General features: G+C 39.3%; 1 protein-coding gene across 1 annotated transcript; it reads right to left on the reverse strand.

The window, feature by feature from the left end:
* Positions 1-462: 462 nt before the first annotated feature.
* Positions 463-22,480, reverse strand: Ttpa (alpha tocopherol transfer protein). Its single transcript, XM_042666475.1, has 5 exons — positions 22,253-22,480; positions 15,425-15,578; positions 8,114-8,307; positions 4,984-5,094; positions 463-1,637 (listed from the first exon to the last, which is right to left on the reverse strand). Exons 1-5 carry the CDS (start codon positions 22,454-22,456, stop codon positions 1,467-1,469), a joined length of 834 nt encoding a protein of 277 aa, XP_042522409.1. The 5' UTR covers positions 22,457-22,480; the 3' UTR covers positions 463-1,466.
* Between the last annotated feature and the right edge of the window lie 338 nt (positions 22,481-22,818).

The following is a 22,818-nucleotide window of genomic DNA, read 5'->3' on the forward strand; positions in this document are numbered from 1 at the left end:
TATGATTTTATAAAGATTTCAGTATTTTTGAGAAAGTGACATTATCTGTTAAAAATTATAAACTTAGCTTCCCAAAACTAAATTAAAATCATACACATTGCCTAAAGAACACTTACCATTCCTCTCAATTTGATGCTAGATATACTTTATGTACAGAGAATCACATGCTAGCTCACCTGATTAGACTGATTGTCTTATAAAGAAAAATATCCTTTCACCAGGATACCATTGTTATTAGTGCTGAAACCCAATCAGCTGAACAAATGTTCAACAAATTTTGTACATCATGCACTCTGTTGTCAAGTTTTAAATAAAGTTCATTATGAATGTCATGTTAAGTATAAAATGTAGGGCATAAACTGAAGTCCCTGTTTAGTATGAGATTATGTTTTTCTTGGTAAACGAAGTACTTTTTAACAAAAACTATGGTAGAAAGAACGCATCCCAATTAATAATTTTTTAAGTAAATAAGATTGCAAAGGTCAGTTTGAATATTCTAATTAAAAACCTAAATTATTTTATGAATACTCTGAAAAATACCAGACGTAATTGGTAATGATTTAGAAAATGGAAGTATGTCCTTTCCTTTATGTAGTTCTATTAATCCTTCAACTAAAAATACTCCATTTATAAGATAAATAAATATTATTCTTTCTCTAAATGTCTATACAAGCCTGATAATTATAATAACCACAAAAAGAAATTGCATTCTTGATTTGTTTGAAAAATGTAAAACAGTATTGAGAAGCCATCAACTGTGCCTGAAATATTTTCTTAAGTTTTAATCAATTATATTAGCATGACAAATTTCATAAAGACATTCAGATGCTGTTTATAGTACTATAGCATATGTGCTCTTTGATCAAATAGGTTTATTGTGCAAATGTGCTACAAGAATTTCCCTGAGATGAATTATCTTGCTGGTCCAAAGAAAAAACTGTAAAACTTTATTTAGATTTCAATCTGAATTAAAATACCCACCCCAAATGAGTGTTAATAATTCTTCTATCATGAGTTGCTAATGTGGGCATGTCTTTTCAGTGGACTGATTTACAAATTAATTACTAAATAATGAAATCAGAAAACTTGTTTAAAATTAAACTTTCAAAAACATACATACAAAAACAGAAACTTACAAAAAGATATTCAACAATACATAAAGATACATATAACAGCCTTTAGAAATAATTAAGTTACTTCTCCAAGTTTGAAGATCCACCATCTCTTTTATGCTTTTAAGGTACACTAGCATTCAATTACTTCAAAAGCAGAAAAATATATATTTAAAAAGTAAAATGTTTTCCCAAATACCCATATGGCTTATGCAAGAGATTTCTTCTTTACTTTGTTAAAGATCAGACAAACATGAATTAGTTTAGAGGATTGTTCTTTCATTTATGAGACCAGATTGAATCTCACTCGTGAATTTTCAGTTTGGACATTCATTCACAGGAAAGAACTTCTCTCTAAATGGTCTCAGAAATGCTGCTGAGATATTCTTCGGACTTCATGATAAAATTTGTCCACTCCTGACAAATGTCCTCCATGGAGAATTCCTCACCACCATATTCGAGAGGAAGAATTTTGGGGAAATGCTGAAGTAAACTTTGCTTGTAATTGTTCCCATGCATATGAATCTGAAATAATCAAAATGTTTTAGAAGATATGCTCCCCCAATTGCCTTTCATCATTTCTGGTGGGGAAACCAATGGACCCCATTAAACAGGATATGCTAACTTCCAGGTTAGAAAGGTATTTGATTACTTGTCTTGTTCAGCTATGAATCTAAGATTTCTGCTTATGGTAACATTGTGCTGATGGGAGTCATAGAATTTCATGAGTCCCTTACATTGACATTTTATTGTTGTTGCTGTGCTCCTGTGAGGGCTTGAACTCAGAGCCTGGGCACTGTCTTTTAGCTTTTTCCCTCAAGGCTGGCACTCTGTCTCTTGCACCACAGCTCTACTTCCAGCTTTTTGCTAGTTTATTGGAGATAAGAGTCTCACCGACTTTTCTGACCCAACTTGTTTTGAACCATGATCCTCAGAACTCAGCCTCTCAGCTAGGATTATAGAAATTAGCCACCGGTGCCTAGCTTTAGCTTGGCATTCTTAAAACTGCACAAGACACTAAAATATACTAACTGGTATTAATTTAAAGTAAGTAGAAGCACACATTTAAGCCCCTAATGATTTATGTGGTATAACCAATGGATTCTCTTGGCCTGTGTATCAGGAAAGTATGTTAGAGAACCTTAAATATTTACGTACTATAAGCTTTAAAACTTGGCTATACACTTTCCTAAAAATAAAGCCATAGGAACCAAAAGCAAACCTCACTAAAACCAATAAATAAGTAAACTTTTTCATTGCTAGGAGAAAATGCTCATCTGTGCACTGAAGAACAACTTAATAAGGCCCTGGGATGTACTGGGATGTGAGGGCTGCTGAAGGAAATAAGCCTCTTCTACCTAGGAAGCTCATAATGACAAGTTTGGAATTTTTCTGAAGTATCAAGACATTAATCCTAAATCATTTTCTCAGGAAAGAGGAAACATGAACACTTTTATAATGTTTCCAGAATGCTGAAAAGGAAAAAAAGAAAGGCTAGATTCAGTTATCTCCTTTTTTTTTTTTTTTTTGGCAAATCTGTTTTATGTCAATTAAGTTTCACTGAAGTATCTCACTTAAGTTCTCAATTTTGAAATTTCTCTCTCCATATTATCTTTTTCGATTAAGTTCAATACATTCTTGGGTTTTTATTTTTTTATTCTAGAATATCACTCAAAATAACAATGCATATTTTTTTATTGTGAATATACCATACAGAGGGGTTACAATTACATGGGCAAGGTATTGAGTACATTTCTTACCAAGCATTGTTGCCTCCTCCTTCCCATCCCTTCCCATCCCCCATCCCTTCCCCTGCCCCCCCCCCCCCCCATCCGCCAAAGTTGTAAAGTTTGTTTTTCGACATACATCTCATTGTTGGAGTGAATCCACCTGTATCCCTATTTAAACAATTTGTTTCTTCCCTTCCCCTCCACAAATTATACCACCATCAAATACAGTGAAAACAGGGGTTATACCGTGGCACATTTTTGTTTATAAGACTTAAACCCAGGGGATGGGAAGGTAGCTCAGTGGTAGAGTGCTTGCTTTGCATGCCTGAGGCCTTGGGTTCGATTCCTCAGCACCACATAAGCAGACAAAGCAGGAAGTAGCACTGTGCCTCAAGGGGTAGATTGTTAGCCTTAAGCTGAAGAGCTGAGGGACAGCGCCCAAGCCCAGAGTTCAGGCCCCACAACTGACAAAAAACAAGAAAAGACTTAAACCCAAGCCTGCTACTTGTTTGCAGTTGCACAAAAGAAAGAGTGAAAACAGTGTGGTCAACTATTTTCTAGCCACACTGAAGATGGGGGAAGAAAGAATCCAAAACTGTGACTTTATAAAAAATTAAAAAGCTAGAATGAAAAGTGACCAAAAATTTCCAGATTCACAAAAGTAGATAATTTAGATTCTTCTTCAGATAGAAACAGCACAGAATAGCCGGGCGCTGGTGGCTCACGCCTGTAATCCTAGCTACTCAGGAGGCTGAGATCTGAGGATCGCGGTTCAAAGCCAGCCCGGGCAGGAGAGACTGTGAGACTCCTATCTCCAATAAACCACCAGAAAACCGGAGTGGCGCTGTAGCTCAAGTGGTAGAGCGCTTGCCTTGAGCTGAAGAGCTGAGGGACAGCGCCCAGGCCCAGAGTTCAAGCCCCATGACTGACCAAAAAAAAGAAAAAAAGAAACAGCACAGAATAACAGATAAAGAAGCTCTAGGATGTTAATTTTCTGACCATACAAGATACATTTTCTTAAGATAAAAGAATATAGTTTATGGGCTTGGAAGGTGGATCGGAGGTAGAGTGCTTGCGTTGCATGCAGGAAACCCTGGAGTCGATTACTTAGCACCACATAAGCAGAAAACGCTGGAAGTGGCACTGTAGCTCAAGTGGTAGAGTGCTAGTCTTGAGCTAAAGAACTGAGGGACAGCCCAGGCCCAGAGTTCAAGCCCCACGACCAACCAAAAAAAAAAAAAAGAATATAGTTTATAAAATTCTAAATGTCCAGTTATAATCATGTTATTATATATGTAATTAATTTTGTGATGTTAATAGCAAAAGCCACAGTGGTGCATGCCTGTACTACCAGTTACTTGGGAGACTGAGCTGGGAGGACCACTTGAGCCTAGGCATTTCAGCTACACATTTCATTAGGAAAAATGTGTATTTTAATCTGTATTTTATCTAATTAGAAGTCAAATCAGGATTTAAAAAATTCACAGGGAGAAAACTTGCTACTAACTCTAGTCTACCCATCTTAATCTACCTGCACTCTGTTCACTGTAGGTATCTTCCTGAATATCGTTTAATGTAATTGCTATGAAACTATAATTATATATTCTGGTTCTCCCCTTTTGGTAGAAAAGGTTGCATACAATCAACCCTAGCCTGCATGTTGTGTATTTTATTTTGCGTACAGCCTGAAATCTTGTATTCTAGTGTGTGGTGCGTAGATGAACCATAGTTTACTTAAGTGTCCTCTTAATGGTGAGTACTTGATAGTTTCCAATCAGTGCCAGCAATAAACATTCTGTATATGTAACTTTGTGTACACGTAAAACTGTCAGATAATGTCTGCAATGTACAGATTTCGGTATCTATTGCCACACTGTCCTCTAGAGGTGACATTTGGATTTGCACTCCAGCCAGTTAATACATGAGAGGTCTAGATTCCCATTGCCTTCTAACCAACATGCTTGTTTAAAATTACAACTAAATCTTAATTTATACGAGTAGCTGGCATATTAAAGATTCAGAATAGTAGGCCAATGCTACAGGTTGATGTTCATGGGGAAGATAATCAAAAAAATCCTTAAATGATAAAAGCTTGCAATGTTCAATCTGCAGAATCAATGACTTGAATATGTTTTACTCACCCGTTCCTTAATTTTTTCGGTCAGAAATGGTTTAATCATGGAAAAGACAGCATGAAAAATTACTGGCTCATTTATAAAATGTATGCCACGAACTTTCAGTGGAAAGGAATCCTTTTGAAAATAAAGTAAAAAACATTTTAATAAGAAAACAAATATTGCAATTACATTTCTTAAAACAACTTTCTTTTTTGAATAATTTCTAAAGCTACAGCAACACCTAACTGTGACTTTTTAAATAATTATTCCACCAACACAAAAGCCTGGCTTACAGTTTACCGTTACTAGTATAAAAAAAGATTTCTTAGTTTTTCTTGCAGTTTAGACTAAGCACATACATTCACCATAAAAATCTGTTCCCGCCCATAAATAGTTACATGTAAGGAACCTATGTTGACTTTGAACATTTACTATTTTACTTTTTTGTTTGAAAAATCAAACATTCTAAAGTTTTAAAAATACCACCATACATATACACATACTTTTGACATTGACATCCTTTTTGGTTGTTTGTTCCAGGGATTTAACTTAGTCCTAGCACTCTACTACTTGAGTCTCACCCCATTCTATTGGTATATGTCCTTTGCATCAAAGAAATTCAGACCTTAGAAAGTTTTAGGCAGATACTGTACCACTGAGCCATGCCTTCTGTCCTTTAGAAAGTTGTAAATGGGGGCTGGGAAGGTGGCTCAGTGGTAGAGCGCTTGCCTTGCATGCCTGAGGCCCTGGGTTCGATTCCCAGCACCACATAAGCAAAAAGAAAAAAGCCGGAAGTGGCGCTGTGGCTCAAGTGGTAGAGCGCTAGCCTTGAGCTGAAGAGCTGAGGGACAGCACCCAGGCCCAGAGTTCAGGCCCCACGACCGGACCCAAAAAAAAATAAAAAATGAAAGAAAGTTGTAAATGTTAATACTGAATAGAAAAAAATCTTATCAGCTAGGTGCTAGTGCTTACTCCCAGCTAATCCTAGCTAATCAGAAAGTTGAGAGCTGGAGGAATCAAATTCAAAGTCAGCAGAAAAGTCTATAACACATGTCTACAAGTAACCAGTAAAAAGCCAGTCCGGATGCATGGCTCAAGTGGTATAGTTCTAGCTATGAGCAAGAAAGCTGAGAGAGAGTATAAAGCCCTGAGTTCAAGCCTCAGAATCAACACAGACACACATACAAAAAATTATATGATGCAGAGCCTGGCTCCAGTGTCTTATTCTATAATCCTAACTACTCTTGCAGTTGGAAGCCAGTCCATGCAGGAAAGTCTGTGAAACTCTTATCTACATTTAACCACCAAAAAAAAGCAGAAGTGGAGCTATAGCTCAAGTAGTAGTGTTAGCTTGAGAGAAAAAAAGCTCAAGGACAGCATCCAGGCCTTGTGTTCAAGCCCCAGGACTGACATACAAAAATAAAAGAAAAAGAGGAAAAAAAGCTAGGCTGAAACAACTGTCTTTATGTGTAGGAGAAGTGATGTTTATAACATGACTCATACATTCAGATGATTTCATGTGCCTAGGTGCTACCATGTCACCACACTACCATCCTTTATTAATTTACAAAATGTGGACAATAATAGCCATCTATCACAGGCATGGGGTACCTTTTGGATAGAAATGCATTTGATACACTTAGCAAAGTACATGGAACATAGTAATCTATTATCATTATCATTACTCTTATTTACAAAACCCTTACTGTGTTTAAGGTTATTCTTTAGCTAGGTTCCCAGGAAGAATTACTATAATAAAGATAATAGCTATTAAAACTATATCAATTGATACCGACCAAAACTTACTGTATTGCTATCATAATTTTTAGTAATTTTTTAATTAGGAAGAAAATTTCATGACAAGAAAATAAAAATCACATTGCTATTGTAATGTATGGTCTTTGTAGTTAACTAAAGTTGGGCATTATTTTTGTAGCTTGTTCCTTTTCAGGTGAGGTACTGTGGGGGTTGAACTCAGACCTTGACCTTGCTAAGCAAGCACTTTACCATTTAAGCCAGACTCCCAACTCTTTACTTTAATATGTTTTTTATTGTAAAAATACTGTACAGAAGGTTCCAGTTACATGACCAAGGTAATGAGTACATTTCCTACCAAGCATTGTTACCTCCTCCTTTGTTTTTCCCCTACCCTCCCTTCTCTCCCACCTCCATAACTACACTCCCACCCTCCCCCCTCCCCGCCTATATTGTAAAGTTCATTTTTCAACATAATGACTTGTGCATCTCATTGTTACAATGGATCAACCTGTATCCCTATTTAAACATTTTGTTTTTCCCTTCCACTCCTCAAATTATACTGACATCAAATACAGTGAAAACAGGGGTTATACCATGGGGAAGGAACATACAAAGCAACAAAAAAAAATCACATGGTACATTATAAATACGTTAGAAACAATAGCAAGAAAGAAAAAAAACACATGTGTCCCTATCTTGGGGTTCATTTCGCTTAACTTCATCTTATCTGGTCATATGTACATAGCTTTTGACCTTTTCTGCTTATCCCAGACATATACTAGTTATTGCAAATAAGGGAAACCATGGGACCTATGTTTCTTTGGGCCTGGCTTACTTCACTTAATATAATTTTTTCCAAGTCTTTTCATTTCCTAAAAAATGCGGCAATGTCATTCTTTCTGATGGAGGCATAGAATTCCATTGTGTGTGTGTGTGTGTGTGTGTGTGTGTGTGTGTGTGTGTGTGTGTGTGTGTGTGTCACATTTTGCATTAGTTATTTTTCTAGTAGGGTCTCACTTTTTGCCAATGCAACTCTAGCCCTCGATCCTCCTATTGACACTTCCTGCCTAGCTAGGATGACAGGTATACACCAGATGTAGCATTCTGTTGGTTGAGATGGGGGGGTCTCAGGAACTTTTTCATCTGGGCTGATCTCAATCTAAGATCCTTCTGATCTCTACTTCCTGAGTAGCTAAGATTACAGGTGTGATCCACCACATCAGGCTGCAGTTTTTTACATTTTCTAATCAATTAATTATGTCTCCTGTTAGCAGCATTAAATTATATGCATCATTTCTGACATTATTTACATTTCTTCTTTGCATTGCTAATGACTAACACACTTAAAAGCTATTTTTGAAAGTTTTATAGCTAACAATTTAAAATATAAACTTACTGTAAGTACAGCAGCAATCTTCTTGGCTACAGATGGGGCAATTTGTAAAGCATGAGAAATCTGCCAGCCTTCCAGATCAAATATAACCTTGACTCCATTCCGCTGAGTTTCTGGCTCCTGAACAATAAGCTCCGATGTGATTAGACTTACACGAAATACATCATAAGCTGTAAAAACTTTTGGGTCCCAGCAGGCTTTAAAAAACACACACAGAGAAGAAAAAACACAGATCATATATCAGTTTGTGTAAAGACTCAGAAAGGTTCTTTGGGGGAATTAATTCTTTTAAGACTGAAAGGATCAATAAAAACAAAAGCATGTACAAATGATCGTGAATTGAGTAATAGATTGCCTAGACCAGAGAATAACTTTCCAACGCAGAGAACATGGGAGGGAACAATGAATACAGGCTGTATTTGATGAGCAAGTAAATCCCACCTTCCCATGCAGGAGAAGGATGTGCCTAGATACTGGCTATGCTTTGGCTATGCTTCAACCTTGTGCTTGGGCTATGTGCAGTAGTGCTAGCACCTTGGTAAGTGCTGGGGTTTGGATGTGAAACCTACCCAACTCAGGTGTTAAAGGCTTGGCTCCCAATGTAGCAGGATTCCTGTGTGGGGCTTTTGGGAGGTGATTGAGTCATGAGAGCTCTGATTTCAACAAAGGATTAATCCATTGATGAATTCATAGCTTAATGGGCTCATGAGAATGGAGACCAGGCTTAGTTGAAGCAGGTCAGGAAACATGCCCTTAAAGGGCACATTTTGTCCCCGGCTACTTCCTCTCACTCTTAAGCTCCCTCACCTGGCTGCCATAAACAGCTTTCCTCCACTGTACATTGGTAGCCATAGACTGAAACCTTCTAAACCATGAGCTGAAATAAACCTTTCTTCCTTTAAGCTTTGTCTCAGGTACTTTCAGCAACTATCAGCACAACCAAAGATTTTCTAAGGAAAATCTAGAAAGAGCAAGTAGACAGGTTTGTCCTCCCACAGCTCTCAGGGACAGGTAATCTGTCCATACAGGCCTGAACAGGAAAGGGAGAGCTACAGAAGCACCCAGGCAGCTGTACACACCCTGACCACACCTCCCACCATTTGCCCAGCATCCCTGAGATGGCCAGGCCTGGAAAAGTACAAGAACATAGCTGAAAAATTAAAGTCTGAAGGTGTGGCTCAACTGGTAGAGCAATTACCTAGCAAACACAAAGCCTAGAGTTCAAACCATAAAAACACCCAAAAAAGTGAGATTTTAAAAAAAGATAGAGATGAATACCCTGTTTAACATGAAGATAAAATATGACACTTTCGCAATGAATTTCAGAATATAAAGGGTGAGTAAAACTGCAAACCAGATGCAGAAGAGCAGACTATACCGAATTATAAGGATTCAGAGCTTCAGAAGAGGATACTTCAAAACAGAGGAAATGGCTCTCTGTGTTGAAAGGGAAAGTAAAGTAGAACTCAGGTGATTCATCTGATTAGATGGAAAGGTCTCTGGAGATTACCTCAGTCTTTTCAGTAGAGATGGGAATTAAATCAGGCCAAGACAGACAGAGGAGGGATTGTGAGTTAGTATGGACCATGAGATGGCTAACTGAAGTTTGTCTGGAATGCCAAAGCGGAGACAGAGGTGACTCGGAGGAAGATGAAGAATGTTGTGGGAGTAAGGAGGGTCTGTCTTACCCTGGGTTGTGACTTGTCACAAGAAAGAGAAAGAAAAGAGCGGAGGCCAAGTTTATTAGCAAAGACAGACCAAGTACACAACCCAGACCTGGGTATAGGCACATCTGACAACAGGTGCAAGGAATGTATTACCATCATGAGGATTTATGGTGGAAAAGTAGGTTGCGGGGAGGGTTGGCTCAAATTCACATTAGTATAAGTGCTCCTTTCTGTTCTAACACCTGGTACATTCTGTTACTTTTGCTGTTACATTGTCTAATCAATTGAGGTTTCAAGAGTTAGGAGGAAATGGCTTCAGTTTTTCAGCATTAAGTATGATGCTTGCTGTAGGTTTGTCATATACAGCCTTTATTGTATTGAGGAATGTTCCATGAATTCCTAATTTTTCCAGAACCTTCATCATAAAGGGGTGTTGGATCTTGTCAAATGCTTTTTCTGCATCTATTGAGATAACCATCTGCATCTATTGAGATAATGTTATCTCAATCCTTGCTCTTCTTGATGTGATGAATTATATAAATTGATTTGCGTATATTGAACCAGCTTTGCATCCCTGAAATGAATCCTGTTTGATTGTGGTGTATGACTTTTGGGATGAATTGTTGAAGTCGATTGGCCAAAATTTTGTTGAGAACTTTTGCATCGATATTCATCAAAGAAATGAGTCTATTGTTCTCTTTCTTTGATGAGTCTCTGCCTGGTTTTGGGATGAGGGTTACTATGGCTTCATAGAGAGTTCGGTGTGAACTTTGCTGGAAGGGATGTGGACAGAAGGGAACCTTACTGCATTGTTGGTGGGAGTGTAAACTTGTTCAACCACTTTGGAAAGCAGAATGGAGGTTCCTCAAAAGACTCCACATAGAGCCCCTATGACCCAGCAATTCCACTTTTGGGCATTTACCCAAATGATCACAAACAAGACCATACTAAAGCTAACAGCACAACTATGTTTATTGCAGCATTATTTACCATAGCTAAGATAAGGAACCAACCCAGATGCCCTTCAGTAGATGAATGGAGTAGATGTGGTATTTATACACAATGGAATTCTATGCCTCCATCAGAAAGAATGACATTGCTGCATTTGTTAGGAAATGGAAAGACTTGGAAAAAATATATATTAAGTGAGGCAAGCCAGGCCCAAAGAAACATAGGTCCCATGGTTTCCCTTATTTGCAATAACTAGTATATGTCTGAGACAAGCAGAAAAGGTCAGATAAGTTGATGCTAGGTGAAATGAACCCCAAGATAATTATTCAAATGTTTTTTCTTTCATGCTATTTTTATTTATTTATTTATATTTTTATTTATTTTTTATTGTGAAAATACTGTACAGAGGGGTTACAATTACATGGGCAAGGTAATGAGTACATTTCTTATCAAGCATTGTAGCTTCCTCCTTTGTTTCCCCTTCCCATCCCTTCCCATCCTCCCCTGCCCCCCACCCAATCCTCCCCGGCCCCCCCCACCAAAGTTGTAAAGTTTAAATAAGGATAAAGGTGGATCCGTTGAAACAATGAGAAGTACAAGTTGTTATGTCGAAAACGAACTTTACATCTTTCATGCTATTGTTTCTAACATATTTATAAAATGATTTCTTTGTTGCTTTGTATATCCCTCCCCCCCCCCCCATAACCCCTGCTTTCACTGTATTTGATGTTGGTATAATTTGTGGAGGGGAAGGGAAAAAACAAATCATTTAACTAGGGATACAGGTGGACCCATTGCAACAATGAGATGTACAACTCATTATGTCCAAAAATGAAATTTACAACTTTGACAGGGGAAGCGGGAGGAATGTGGGGGGGGGGGGGTATGGGAAGGGATAGGAAGGGAAAACAAAGGAGGAGGCAACAATGCTTGATAAGAAATGTACTCATTAACGCATTTAAAAGATTACTTCTTTGTTGCTTTGTGTGTCCCTCCCCCACAGTATAACCCCTGCTTTCACTGTATTTGATGTCGGTATAATTTGTGGAGGGAAAGGGGAAAAACAAGTCGTTTAAATAGGATACAGGTGGACCTGTTGCAACAATGAGAAGTACAAGTAGTTATGTCTAAAACGAACTTTACAACTTTGGTGGGGGGGGGGCAGCGGGAAGGATTGGGGGCTGGGGGGAGGATGGGAAGGGGAAACAAAGGAGGAGGCTACAATGCTTGATAAGAAATGTACTCATTATCTTGCCCATGTAATTGTAACCCCTCTGTACAGTATTTACACAATAAAAAATTAAAAAAAGAAATGTACTCATTATCTTGCCCATGTAATTATAAGTCCTCTGTATGGTATTTTCACAATTAAAAAAATACAAAAAAAAAAAAAAAAGAGGTTTCAAGATTGGCCTGATCACTTCACGTGGTTTATTGATTTCTGAGCATCTCTTTAAAGGATACATTCGGCCAGATACTTCCTTCACAACAGGTGTCCATCTACGGGACCAATATTTTTCTTTACAAACACTTTCTGTGCCTAGAGGACTCATTTTCCCAACTTTTGTTTTTCCCCCAGAATTAACTCTTTAGGATATGATTGCTTAGTACCCAGAGCACATTTATTATTTGGACATACAGGTAAGGTCAGCGGGAGAGAGCTGCTCTTCTTCCTCTTCCTCCTACTCCTTCTTCTAAATGTTGCCATTCATAAAGGAGTACAAGGTTTAAAGCAAGGAACATGGTGCTTTTAAAAAAGTTTATTGTAAAGGTGATGTACACAGGGGCTGCAGTTAATGAGTACATTTCTGTTTGAACAATGTCACCCCCTCCCTCACTTTCTCCCAGGTTTTTCTCTCCCAACCCCATCCTCTTCCCCCATCAAGTTATACAATTCATTTCCAACACATGGTGCTTCTGCTGTTTTATTTTGGATCTTTTGTGCTGGTCCTAGGGCTTGAACTCAAGGCCTGGGTTGTGTCCCTGAATTTTTTTGCTCAAGGCTAGTGGTCTACCAAGGAGGATAATTAGAAATAAGATTCTCATGAACTTTCCTGCCTGAACTGGCTTCTCCCATCAGTTCTCAGGTCTTAGTTCTCCTGAGTAGCTAGGATTACAGGAGTGAGCCACTAGCACCTGGCAATCCTTGTGTGGAATATATCAAGCTCTTTAATGTAGTTTGTCCTACATTCTTGGCTGCTGTGTCTCATGCCTCCTTTTTTATGATCTGTTCTGCCTCAGTTCTACTTTAAATTGCCTGTCCTGCCAGCACGGGAGGGAGGGGAGGGGAGAATCTGTGCATTTTATTACTTAACTTCACAGAGTTGATATGGTCTGCACTACCTGATAAGTGCCCACACTAAGGTACTACTGAAAAGCTTCCACAGATTTCTTTCTTTAGCTACTCCATTAATTCAATTGAATTAGAAAACTTACAACTCTTTATTCTGTTATTTTGTTTTCAAAAAAACTCTTCTAAGTATTTTTCTTTTCATCCTAGAATAATATAACACCACAAACATATATCTTTTTTGTTCTAACCCTCATTAAACCTAGATGTTTTCTTGATTTTAAGATCTCTTTGAGTTAACACACTTTTAAAACTAATATTCTGTAATTGATCCAGGCTACACAGTATATCAGTTCATTTATTTGGTTAAGGCATTTATGATCAAAATAACACATTGCTTTCTTATGATCTGCTGGTTTTTGTTTTAGGTTGTTTCTTTTTTCTCTCTCTCTTTCTCTCTTTCTCCCTTTCTTGCAGGTCCTGGGGCTTCAACTCAGGGCTTGGGCACTGTTTCTGAGCTTCTTTTTTCTCAAGGCTCACACTCTACCACTTGAGCCACAGCGCTACTTCCAGTTTTTTCTGTTTAAGTAGTACTGAGAAATAGAACTCATGGCTTTATGCATGCCAGGCAGGTAAGCACTCTACCACTAAGCTACTTTCCCAGCCCTCATAGTGCTGCTTTTATTTCTTGTTTTGTCTCAGGTAGTTCATAAAGAAACCACAGGAGTAAGGGAAAGAAGACAAGACAAAAATAAGGAGACCACTGTGGCTCAAGTGGTAGAGCACTTGCCTTGAGCTGAAGAGCTGAGGGACAGCACCCAGGCCCAGAGTTCAAGCCCCACGGCCAACAAAAAAAAAAAAGTAAGGAGACCTGTGGTTCAACTGGTAGAAAGTCAGCCTTAAGTTAATGTGCCAAGTAAGAGTGTGAGGTTCTCACCACCAGCACCACCAATAATAATAATGGCAATAATAATAGATTGTGTATTGGGCATATTATATACTATCAAAAGTTCTAAGATAACAAGTTTTGTGCTTTGAATTTCTTTGTACATATTTAGCAATTCTGAGGTTTTAAAATGTAAAGTGAAGAACCAAATGCACATAATCATGTAGGGCAATGTTTCTTCTTGTTGCCTTTGATCATTCTGGTTGAATTTTTTATGCTACCAGAACACTCTATTTCAGTTTGTTCCCAACCATAATAAATATTGGATAAATATAGCAAAAAAAAAAAAAAAAAGATTGTGAGGTCCTGTATTCAAGTCCTACTATGAACCCTCCCTCTAAAATCAAAACAAAACATAAAAAGGAAAAGAAAATAAAAAGAAAGCAGAGTTGACTGATAAAACCTGGTTAAAGTTGAATTTCAGATAAATACGATGTTTTTTAAATGTATTAATGTGTTTGTATATATATATTAATATATGATATATATATATATATATATATATCCTATGTGCACTAAAAATTAGCACTCTAGAACCATGGGAACTGAATTTCTATTTTTATAGTTTTATTAGCGTAGCCTGAACAGAGAAGAAGCCAACCTATAGGAAACACCCAAAACACATCAGAATAAAAGGGAAAAGTGAGCCAGGTGCTGGTGGCTCATGCTTGTAGTCCTAGCTACTTAGGAAAATGAGATTTGAGGGTTGCTGTTCAAAGCCAGCCCAGGCAGGAAAATCCTGAGACTCTCATCTCCAGTTAATCACCAGAAATCCAGAACAGAACCCTAGCCTTGAACAAAAAAAAAAAAACCCAGGGACAGTGACCAGGCCCTGAGTTCAAGCCTCATGACCAAAAAAAAAAAGGAAAAACAGTGAAAAGAATGAGGAGCTAATGGGACACAATGTCTGCAACACTTTCTAGGGTGTAAGTTATTCACTGCTCTAGCTGTCACTATTTACACACTCATCCCATAAATGTTTCATGGGAACGTTTCACATACTATACTCTCTTCTCAGTGCTCCAGATACCTTAGTATAACAGACAAGATTCTGTGATTTCCTGGACTTGGTATTATTAGTCATTCAGAATTGATTTTTTTTAATATTCTTTCTACACATTTTTAAAACACTTCATCTTGCTCATTTTTTTACTTTTGCTCACCATATCTCTTCTTATTCTTCACTTCTTTTATAAAGTTGACTGTGTGGGAAATGGAAGTAGGATTGTCACATGTTTCTGTTCAAATTCTCACAACTACTAAAAATGTGTTATAGCTGAGGACTGTTATAAACAAAATTAAACCTAAGTTAATCCTAAAGACTTAAAACATGAATTCTCAACAATAGCCCCATTGAAGCTTTCTATATGGCAGCCAAGAAAATAAAAATAGAAGGAAAGAGGCAAAGGAAAGAGGAAGAGGAAGAGATGGGGGAAGAAGAAGAGCTGTGTATGACTCACCAATTCGATAAATAAGAACTTTACTGCCTGTGAGGTCCCTTGATCTCAGAACTCCATGGTAGCCAGCGTTCAGAAGGCCAAGAATACTTCTGGGGTGCAGATCCGCACTTATTTCTGGACACTCTGCTCTCCATTTATAATAGTTTTTTAGTAACTGAAAAAAATTAAAATTAGCCATAAACAACATACAGGGTAAATATTTTGTAACAGCAGTAGAGACTGGAGTTATGGCTCAGCGGAACCTTGCCAGTCTATCAAGTGTGAGGCTCTGAATCCAAATACCAGTATGTTTTTTTTTAAGTTTTTAAGCACTACACACACACACACACAAACACACACACACACACACACACACACACACACACACACACACGCAGAGCAATAGGAAAGCCCTGACATTGTATATGAACCTTACCAGCCGTTGTCAGGATTTTGGATAGCTGTATAGCTATAAACCCAAAATTCAAGTTTGAGTAATTTTCACTGTACACCTATACTAGATAGTCTTTACAGACAACCACCACCAAGTCCGCCCCTCCTAAGGTTCACATGCATTCCTTTCAGAAAGAGGTGAGATCTATTTTATACCATCCACTTAAAGGTATACTTGCCTTACAATTTGCTCTGATTAATAGAAACGTATGACATTGTACTAGACTTTTAAGGGAAAAAAATCTGAACTGGGCCAGCATCTCACATCTGTACCTTAGCTACTTAGGAAGCTGAGATATGAGGATCTCAATTAAAAGCCAGCTCAGGCAGGATACCCTGTGAGACTCTTATCTCCAATTAACCACCCAAAATGCAGAAATGGTGATATGGCTCAAGAAGCAAAGTGCTAGCCTTGAAGAAAAGAGCGCTGGGACAGCACCAGGCTCTGAGTTCAAGTCCCAAGACAGGCACACACAAAACAAGCAAATAAAAAATATAAATAAATAAATAATCTGGTTATTCAGAACTTTCACTTGAGGATCCAAACACCTGTAAGATTCCTAAATAGTAACTGGCCATGTGGAGAGACATGGATGCCTTCTCTGAAGGAGAAGATATTATCCTGATCACATGACTTCAGCCAACTTCTCATCTGATGCCACCCTGGATAAAAAAAGACACCATTTGCACTGAGCCCTGCCGAACTAGAGAACACAAACAACTACAAAGTTGTGTTTTTCAACCAGTAAGTTACTTAGCAAGAAATAACTAGAACACTACCTTTTGTACTACTTTGAAACATACTAAAATATGTTTTGAAACATACTAGAATAGGAATTAATCAAATTAATTAGGAGAACCAAAGGAGCAGTATACCTGAATAACAGATACAAGAATAAAAGAATCCTGTTTCCGGACATTACGGGATGGAATAGGAGAAACCTTAGGTCTCCTTGGCACAGGCCAAAATTTTCTTAATAGAGACCTGGAAACACAACAAATCAAAGAAAGGCTGGACAAATGGGATTGCATGAAATTGCAGAACTTCTGCATGGCAAAAGACATAGCTAGTAAAATCAATAGAAAGCCCATGGATTGGGAGAAGATCTTCACTAACCATACAACGGACAAGGGTCTCATATCTAAAACATACCTGGAACTCAAAAAATTAAATCCCCAATAACAAATCCTCAAAGAAACAACTGCCCAATAAGTAAGTGGGCTAAAGACTTAAAGAGAAACTTCTCTGAAGAAGAAAGAAGGATGGCCAATAGACCCATTAAGAAATGCTCAATCTCCCTAACCATAAAAGAAATGCAAATCAAAACAACATTTAAATACCATCTCACCCCAGTTAGAATGGCCATAATCAAGAACTCTAATAACAACAGATGCTGGCAGAGATGTGGACAGAAGGGAACCTTACTGCATTGTTGGTGGGAGTGTAAGCTTGTTCAATCACTTTGGAAAGCAGTATGGAGGTTCCTCAAAAGACTCCACATAGAGCTCCCCTATGACCCAGCAATCCCACTTTTGGGCATTTACCCAAATGATCACAAACAAGACGGTACTAAAGCTACCAGCACAACTATGTTTACTGCAGCATTATTTACCATAGCTAAGACAGGGAATCAACCCAGATGCCCCTCAGTAGATGAATGGATCAAGAAAATGTGGTATCTATACAATGGAAATCTATGCCTCCATCAGAAAGAATGACATTGCCCATTTGTTAGGAAATGGAAAGACTTGGAAAAAATTATATGAAGTGAAGTAAGCCAGGCCCAAAGAAACATAGGTCCCATGGTATCCCTTATTTGCAATAACTAGTGTATGTCTGAGACAAGCAGAAACGGTCAGATAAGTTGATGTAAGGTGAAATGAACCCCAAGATAATTATTCAAATGTTTTTTCTTTCTTGCGATTGTTTCTAACATATTTATAAGATGATTTCTTTGTTGCTTTGTATGTCCCTCCCCCTCGGTATAACCCCTGTTTTCACTGTATTTGATGTTGGTATAATTTGTGGGGGGGAAGGGAAAAAATCGTTTAAATAGGGATACAGATGGACCCATTGCAACAACGAGATGTGCAAGTCGTTATGTCAAAAATGAGCTTTACAACTTTGGTGGGGGGGAGGATTGAGTAGGGGGGAGGGGGAGGATGAGAAAGGATGGGAAACAAAAGAGGAGGCTACAATGCTTGATAAGAAATGTACTCATAAGCCGGGTGCTGGTGGCTCACGCCTGTAATCCTAGCTACTCAGGAGGCTGAGATCTGAGGATTGCGGTTCAAAGCCAGCCCGGGCAGGAGAGACTGTGAGACTCCTATCTCCAATAAACTACCAGAAAACTGGAAGTGGCGCTGTAGCTCAAGTGGTAGAGCGCTCGTCTTGAGCTGAAGAGCTGAGGGACAGCGCCCAGGCCCAGAGTTCAAGCCCCACGACCGACCAAAAAAAAAAAAAAGAAATGTACTCATTACCTTGCCCATGTAATTATAACCCCTCTGTAAGGTATTTTCACACACACACACACACACACACACACACACACAAAACAACCTGGGAAAAAGAAGAAAAAAAAAGAATCCTGCTTTCTAGAGGACTTGAAGGTGGTATCTGGAAGAACCATCATAAATATTTAATCGACATGACATTATTATATGTTACTTTTTCTTCCTCTAAATGTTGGCCTTCTCATTTTCTTAAAATAGTTATATGCTTTTGAGTTTAAAGAGATCCATTAATAATGTGGAGACACAACTCAGAAAAAAAGGAAAAGACATTTTCTATTTGAAAGTTATTACAATAAAGATTGTCTCTGCATTCACAAAAACAGTGGTAATAATCATCTAGAGGAGAAATTACAAATGTTATGGGGGTGAAACTGGAAAATGAGAGAAGCAGAGCTGTGGAGTGCAAAGAGGTGGACTGGGTTGTCTTACTGTCTCTCTGTCTCTCTCTGTCTCTGTGTCTCCTCTCTCTCTCACACACACACACTCACTTTATCTCCTCTTTATTTTGTATGCCTCTCTGTTTTGTCTCCTCATCTAATTAATTCTTCTTAACTTTAAAAAGTGACACTGTTGCTATGAGTTAAATGCAACTGAAAAGTAAGAAAGAAAAAAAAGTCAGTCAATTTGCCAACAGAGAAATAATTGGTGACCTAAATAGCCATTTCCAAAGGCAGCCAGAACAACCAGCACATTGTAGGTTCTGATATATTCATTGAGTTCTTTAAGGTGAATTTATTCCTTCTCCTTCTCACAAAAATTGTATTTTCTAATAGGAAGAAGACATTCTGTAATACACATTTTTGTCAGTTAAAAGAGGAATGTGGACTCTATGGAAGACAGTTCCCTGTCTTTCTCAGAACTATGCCCGGTTTCAAAAAATTAAATCCCCCAACAACAAATCCTCAAAGAAACAACTGCCCAATAAATAAGTGGGCTAAAGACTTAAAGAGAAACTTCTCTGAAGAAGAAAGAAGGATGGCCAATAGGCACATGAAGAAATGCTCAACATCCCTAGCCATAAAAGAAATGCAAATCAAAACAACATTGAGATACCACCTCACTCCAGTTAGAATGGCAAAAATTAAGAACTCTAACAACAACAGATGCTGGAGGGGATGTGGACAGAAGGGAACCTTACTTCATTGTTGGTGGGAGTGGAAACTTGTTCAACCACTTTGGAAAGCAGTATGGAGGTTCCTCAAAAGACTCCACATAGAGCTCCCCTATGACCCAGCAATCCCACTTTTGGGCATTTACCCAAATGCTTACAAACAAGACCACACTAAAGCTACCAGCACAACTATGTTTATTGCAGCATTATTTACCATAGCTAAGATATGGAACCAACCCAGATGCCCCTCAGTAGATGAATGGATCAAGAAAATGTGGTATATATACACAATGGAATTCTATGCCTCCATCAGAAAGAATGACATTGCCCCATTTGTTAGGAAATGGAAAGACTTGGAAAAAATTATATTAAGTGAAGTAAGCCAGGCCCAAAGAAACATAGGTCCCATGGTTTCCCTTATTTGCAATATCTAGTATAGGTATGAGTCAAGCAGAAACGGTCAGATAATGTGATGTTAGGAAAATGAACCCTTAGATATGTATTTTAATGTTTTTTTCTTTCATGCATTTGTTTCTAACACATTTATAAGATTATTTCTTTGTTGCTTTGCATGTCCCTCCCCCACAGTATAACTCCTGCTTTCACTATATTTGATGTCGGTATAATTTGTGGAGGAGATGGGGAAAAACAAGTCGTTTAAGGATACAGGTGAACCTGTTGCAACAATGAGAAGTACAAGTTGTCATGTGGAAAATGAGCTTTACAGCTGGGGGGGGGGGAGGATTGGGTGGGGGGGAGGATTGGGTGGGGGGGGAGGGGGTTGCTGGGAAGGGATGTGAAGGGTTAACAAAGGAGGAGGCTGCAATGCTTGATAAGAAATGTACGCATTATCCTGCCCATGTAATTGTAACCCCTCTGTACAGTATGTTCACAAAAAATTAAAATTAAAATTAAAAAAAAATTTAAAAAAAAGAACTATGCCTGGTAGTTCTGCAAGTTGAACTTATAGCTGGGCACTGGTGGGGCAAGCCTGTAATCCTAGCTACTCAGAAGGCTGAGATCTGAGGATCACGGTTCAATGCCAGCCCTGGCAAGGAATGTCTAAGAAACTCTTATCTCTGATTAACCATCAGAAAACCAGAAGTGGCGCTATGGCTCAAGTGCTAGAGCACTTGCCTTGAGCTGAAGAGCTGAGGGACAGTTCCAAGGCCCAGAGTTCAAGCCCCACAACCAATAGAAAAAGTCCATATTTATATGACAAAATAATGTATGAAGACATTCTAGAATTCAGCCTCTGATGGAAGAAACAACAGTTGCCTTGTTTACTGCATTGTCTGCACTGTTGGACAAAGAATAGATGTCTTAAAATAATTGAAGGCATAAATATCATACAGATACTACCAGCAACAAGAGGAAGTAACCCCTATTTCCAACAAACAGATCAGTTAGATACCTTTAATGTACTTATTTTATGGAATAATAGCTGCCCAATAAAATTAAGATGTATATGGACACATTTTCATAAGAGATTATCTCCACTTCAAATCTTATAAGAAAAGCAAAATATGAAAACCACAGGTACCTGCTGGTGTGAAGATAGAACAGGTTTGACTAGTCATCTAAGGTTAGGGATGGGAAGTTTTTCCAGTAGAAATTACTTTTTAAATTTTACTTTGTATAATCTAATCTGTTTGTACATGCAGCGAATGTATGCTGATTTCAAATGATGTTGAAAAAAAAGTTTTCACTTTTTACTATTTTGTATTATTGTATTTTTTTGTTGTTGTTGAGTTAGTTATGGGGCTTGAACTCTGGGCCTGGGCGCTGTCCCTGAGCTCTTCAGCTCAAGGCAAGCGCTCTACCACTTGAGCCACAGCACCACTTCCACTTTTCTGATGGTTTTTATTGTAGATCAGAGTCTCATGGACTTTCCTGCCTGGGCTGGCTTTGAACCGTGATCCTCAGATCTTAGCCTCCTGAGTAGCTAGGATTACAGGCTTGAGCCACCAGAGCCTGGCTTATTGTATTATTTTTATAGCATATGCATTGTTTTTGTAATTTAAAAATTCATTTAACAAAACTGATCCTGAGCCCCACTGGTATTTTCTCTTGGCGGATGGGCTACATCTGGTACAATGTTTACACTATGGTCAGACACTGTGCTGGGCACACCTTGCTCTAACCGTTAAAAGGTCAATGTTCAGTTCTCAAAACTAATCAATAAAGGTAAGCGTCCTCACCGTTATTTACCAAATAAGGACGCTGAATCCCAAGTGACAAACTCAAGGTTGCATCTGACTTTCAATTTTTCATCCCCCCCTCCCCCCACTTTTCTCCCAACCAGCTGGGGCACACCTGGAAAACGGGTGTGTTTGATACTTGAATTCCCAGGATTCAAATATCCTGAGCTGCTTGTACTACTTCACATTGAAGTATTACTATTCATAAGACCATGGTATGGTGTCGGAGGTTCAGTTTACCCACAATTTTCCCTCCCACCTCCTGTCCCCCCTCCCTGCCACATTGAGAGTTAACTGCCCCGATGGGGCAGGTCTGAGCTTCCAGCTTTTCCACGGTGGCTTTGTTCACTGTGACAGCAGTCTGTCTTGGAAGGGGAAGGCATTTCCCCCCAAAAAATTCTATACCCGCAGGCTTAGGAGACTTTCCTATCCCTGAGAAACGGGCAGGACCAGCTCGGGATTTCTGCGCACCCGCGCAGGCGGTGGGCAGTGCGCGCGGGGTTGTCTGCCTAGCCCGGGGGCGCGGGCGGGTGTCCCGCACAGCACAGCCGCGGGACGCTGCGTGCTTACCCGCCAGGCCAAGTCCAGATCGAAATCCCGAGCGCGTAGGAACCGCAGCAGGAAGGCGTCGGGGAAGGGCAAATCCGAGAACGGGGCTCCCGCCTCCCGGGCCCGGCGCCGCAGCTCCTGCAAGCCCGGCTGCAGCAGCGGCGAGTGATCGGGCAGCGCGTTGAGCTGCTGCCCCGTCGCTGTTCCCGGCCTCATCTCTGCCATGCCCGCCGCGCCACTGCCAGGGCGGTGAGGAAAAGCGCGGGCCCCGCGCCATCCTCCGCCCCTGCTAAGGTGGCCTCGGTCCAGCGCACACCCACCTGGAGGCTGCCTGGGGCTCCGCCAGCCTGGCACATGGGAAGGCCGGGACTGCCTCTTAAAGGAGCCGGTGTGGCGTCCCCCGGGGTGCTAAAATCGTCTTCAGTAGGTTAACGTGGTAATCCAAGCATGAAGCGCAGGATGTCAAAAAGTTACTTGGGACCTTTTCTCCGCTCCCCCCGCCCTTGTTCCTTCCCTTTCATCGTTCCTTGTCCTTCCTACCCCTTCTTAGGATCTTGGAGCTAGAAACAGCCTTAGGATGGCAGACG

This window comes from Dipodomys spectabilis, unplaced genomic scaffold (genome assembly GCF_019054845.1).
Source record: "Dipodomys spectabilis isolate Male_0828 unplaced genomic scaffold, ASM1905484v1 ptg000015l, whole genome shotgun sequence".
NCBI classification, from domain to species: domain Eukaryota; kingdom Metazoa; phylum Chordata; class Mammalia; order Rodentia; family Heteromyidae; genus Dipodomys; species Dipodomys spectabilis.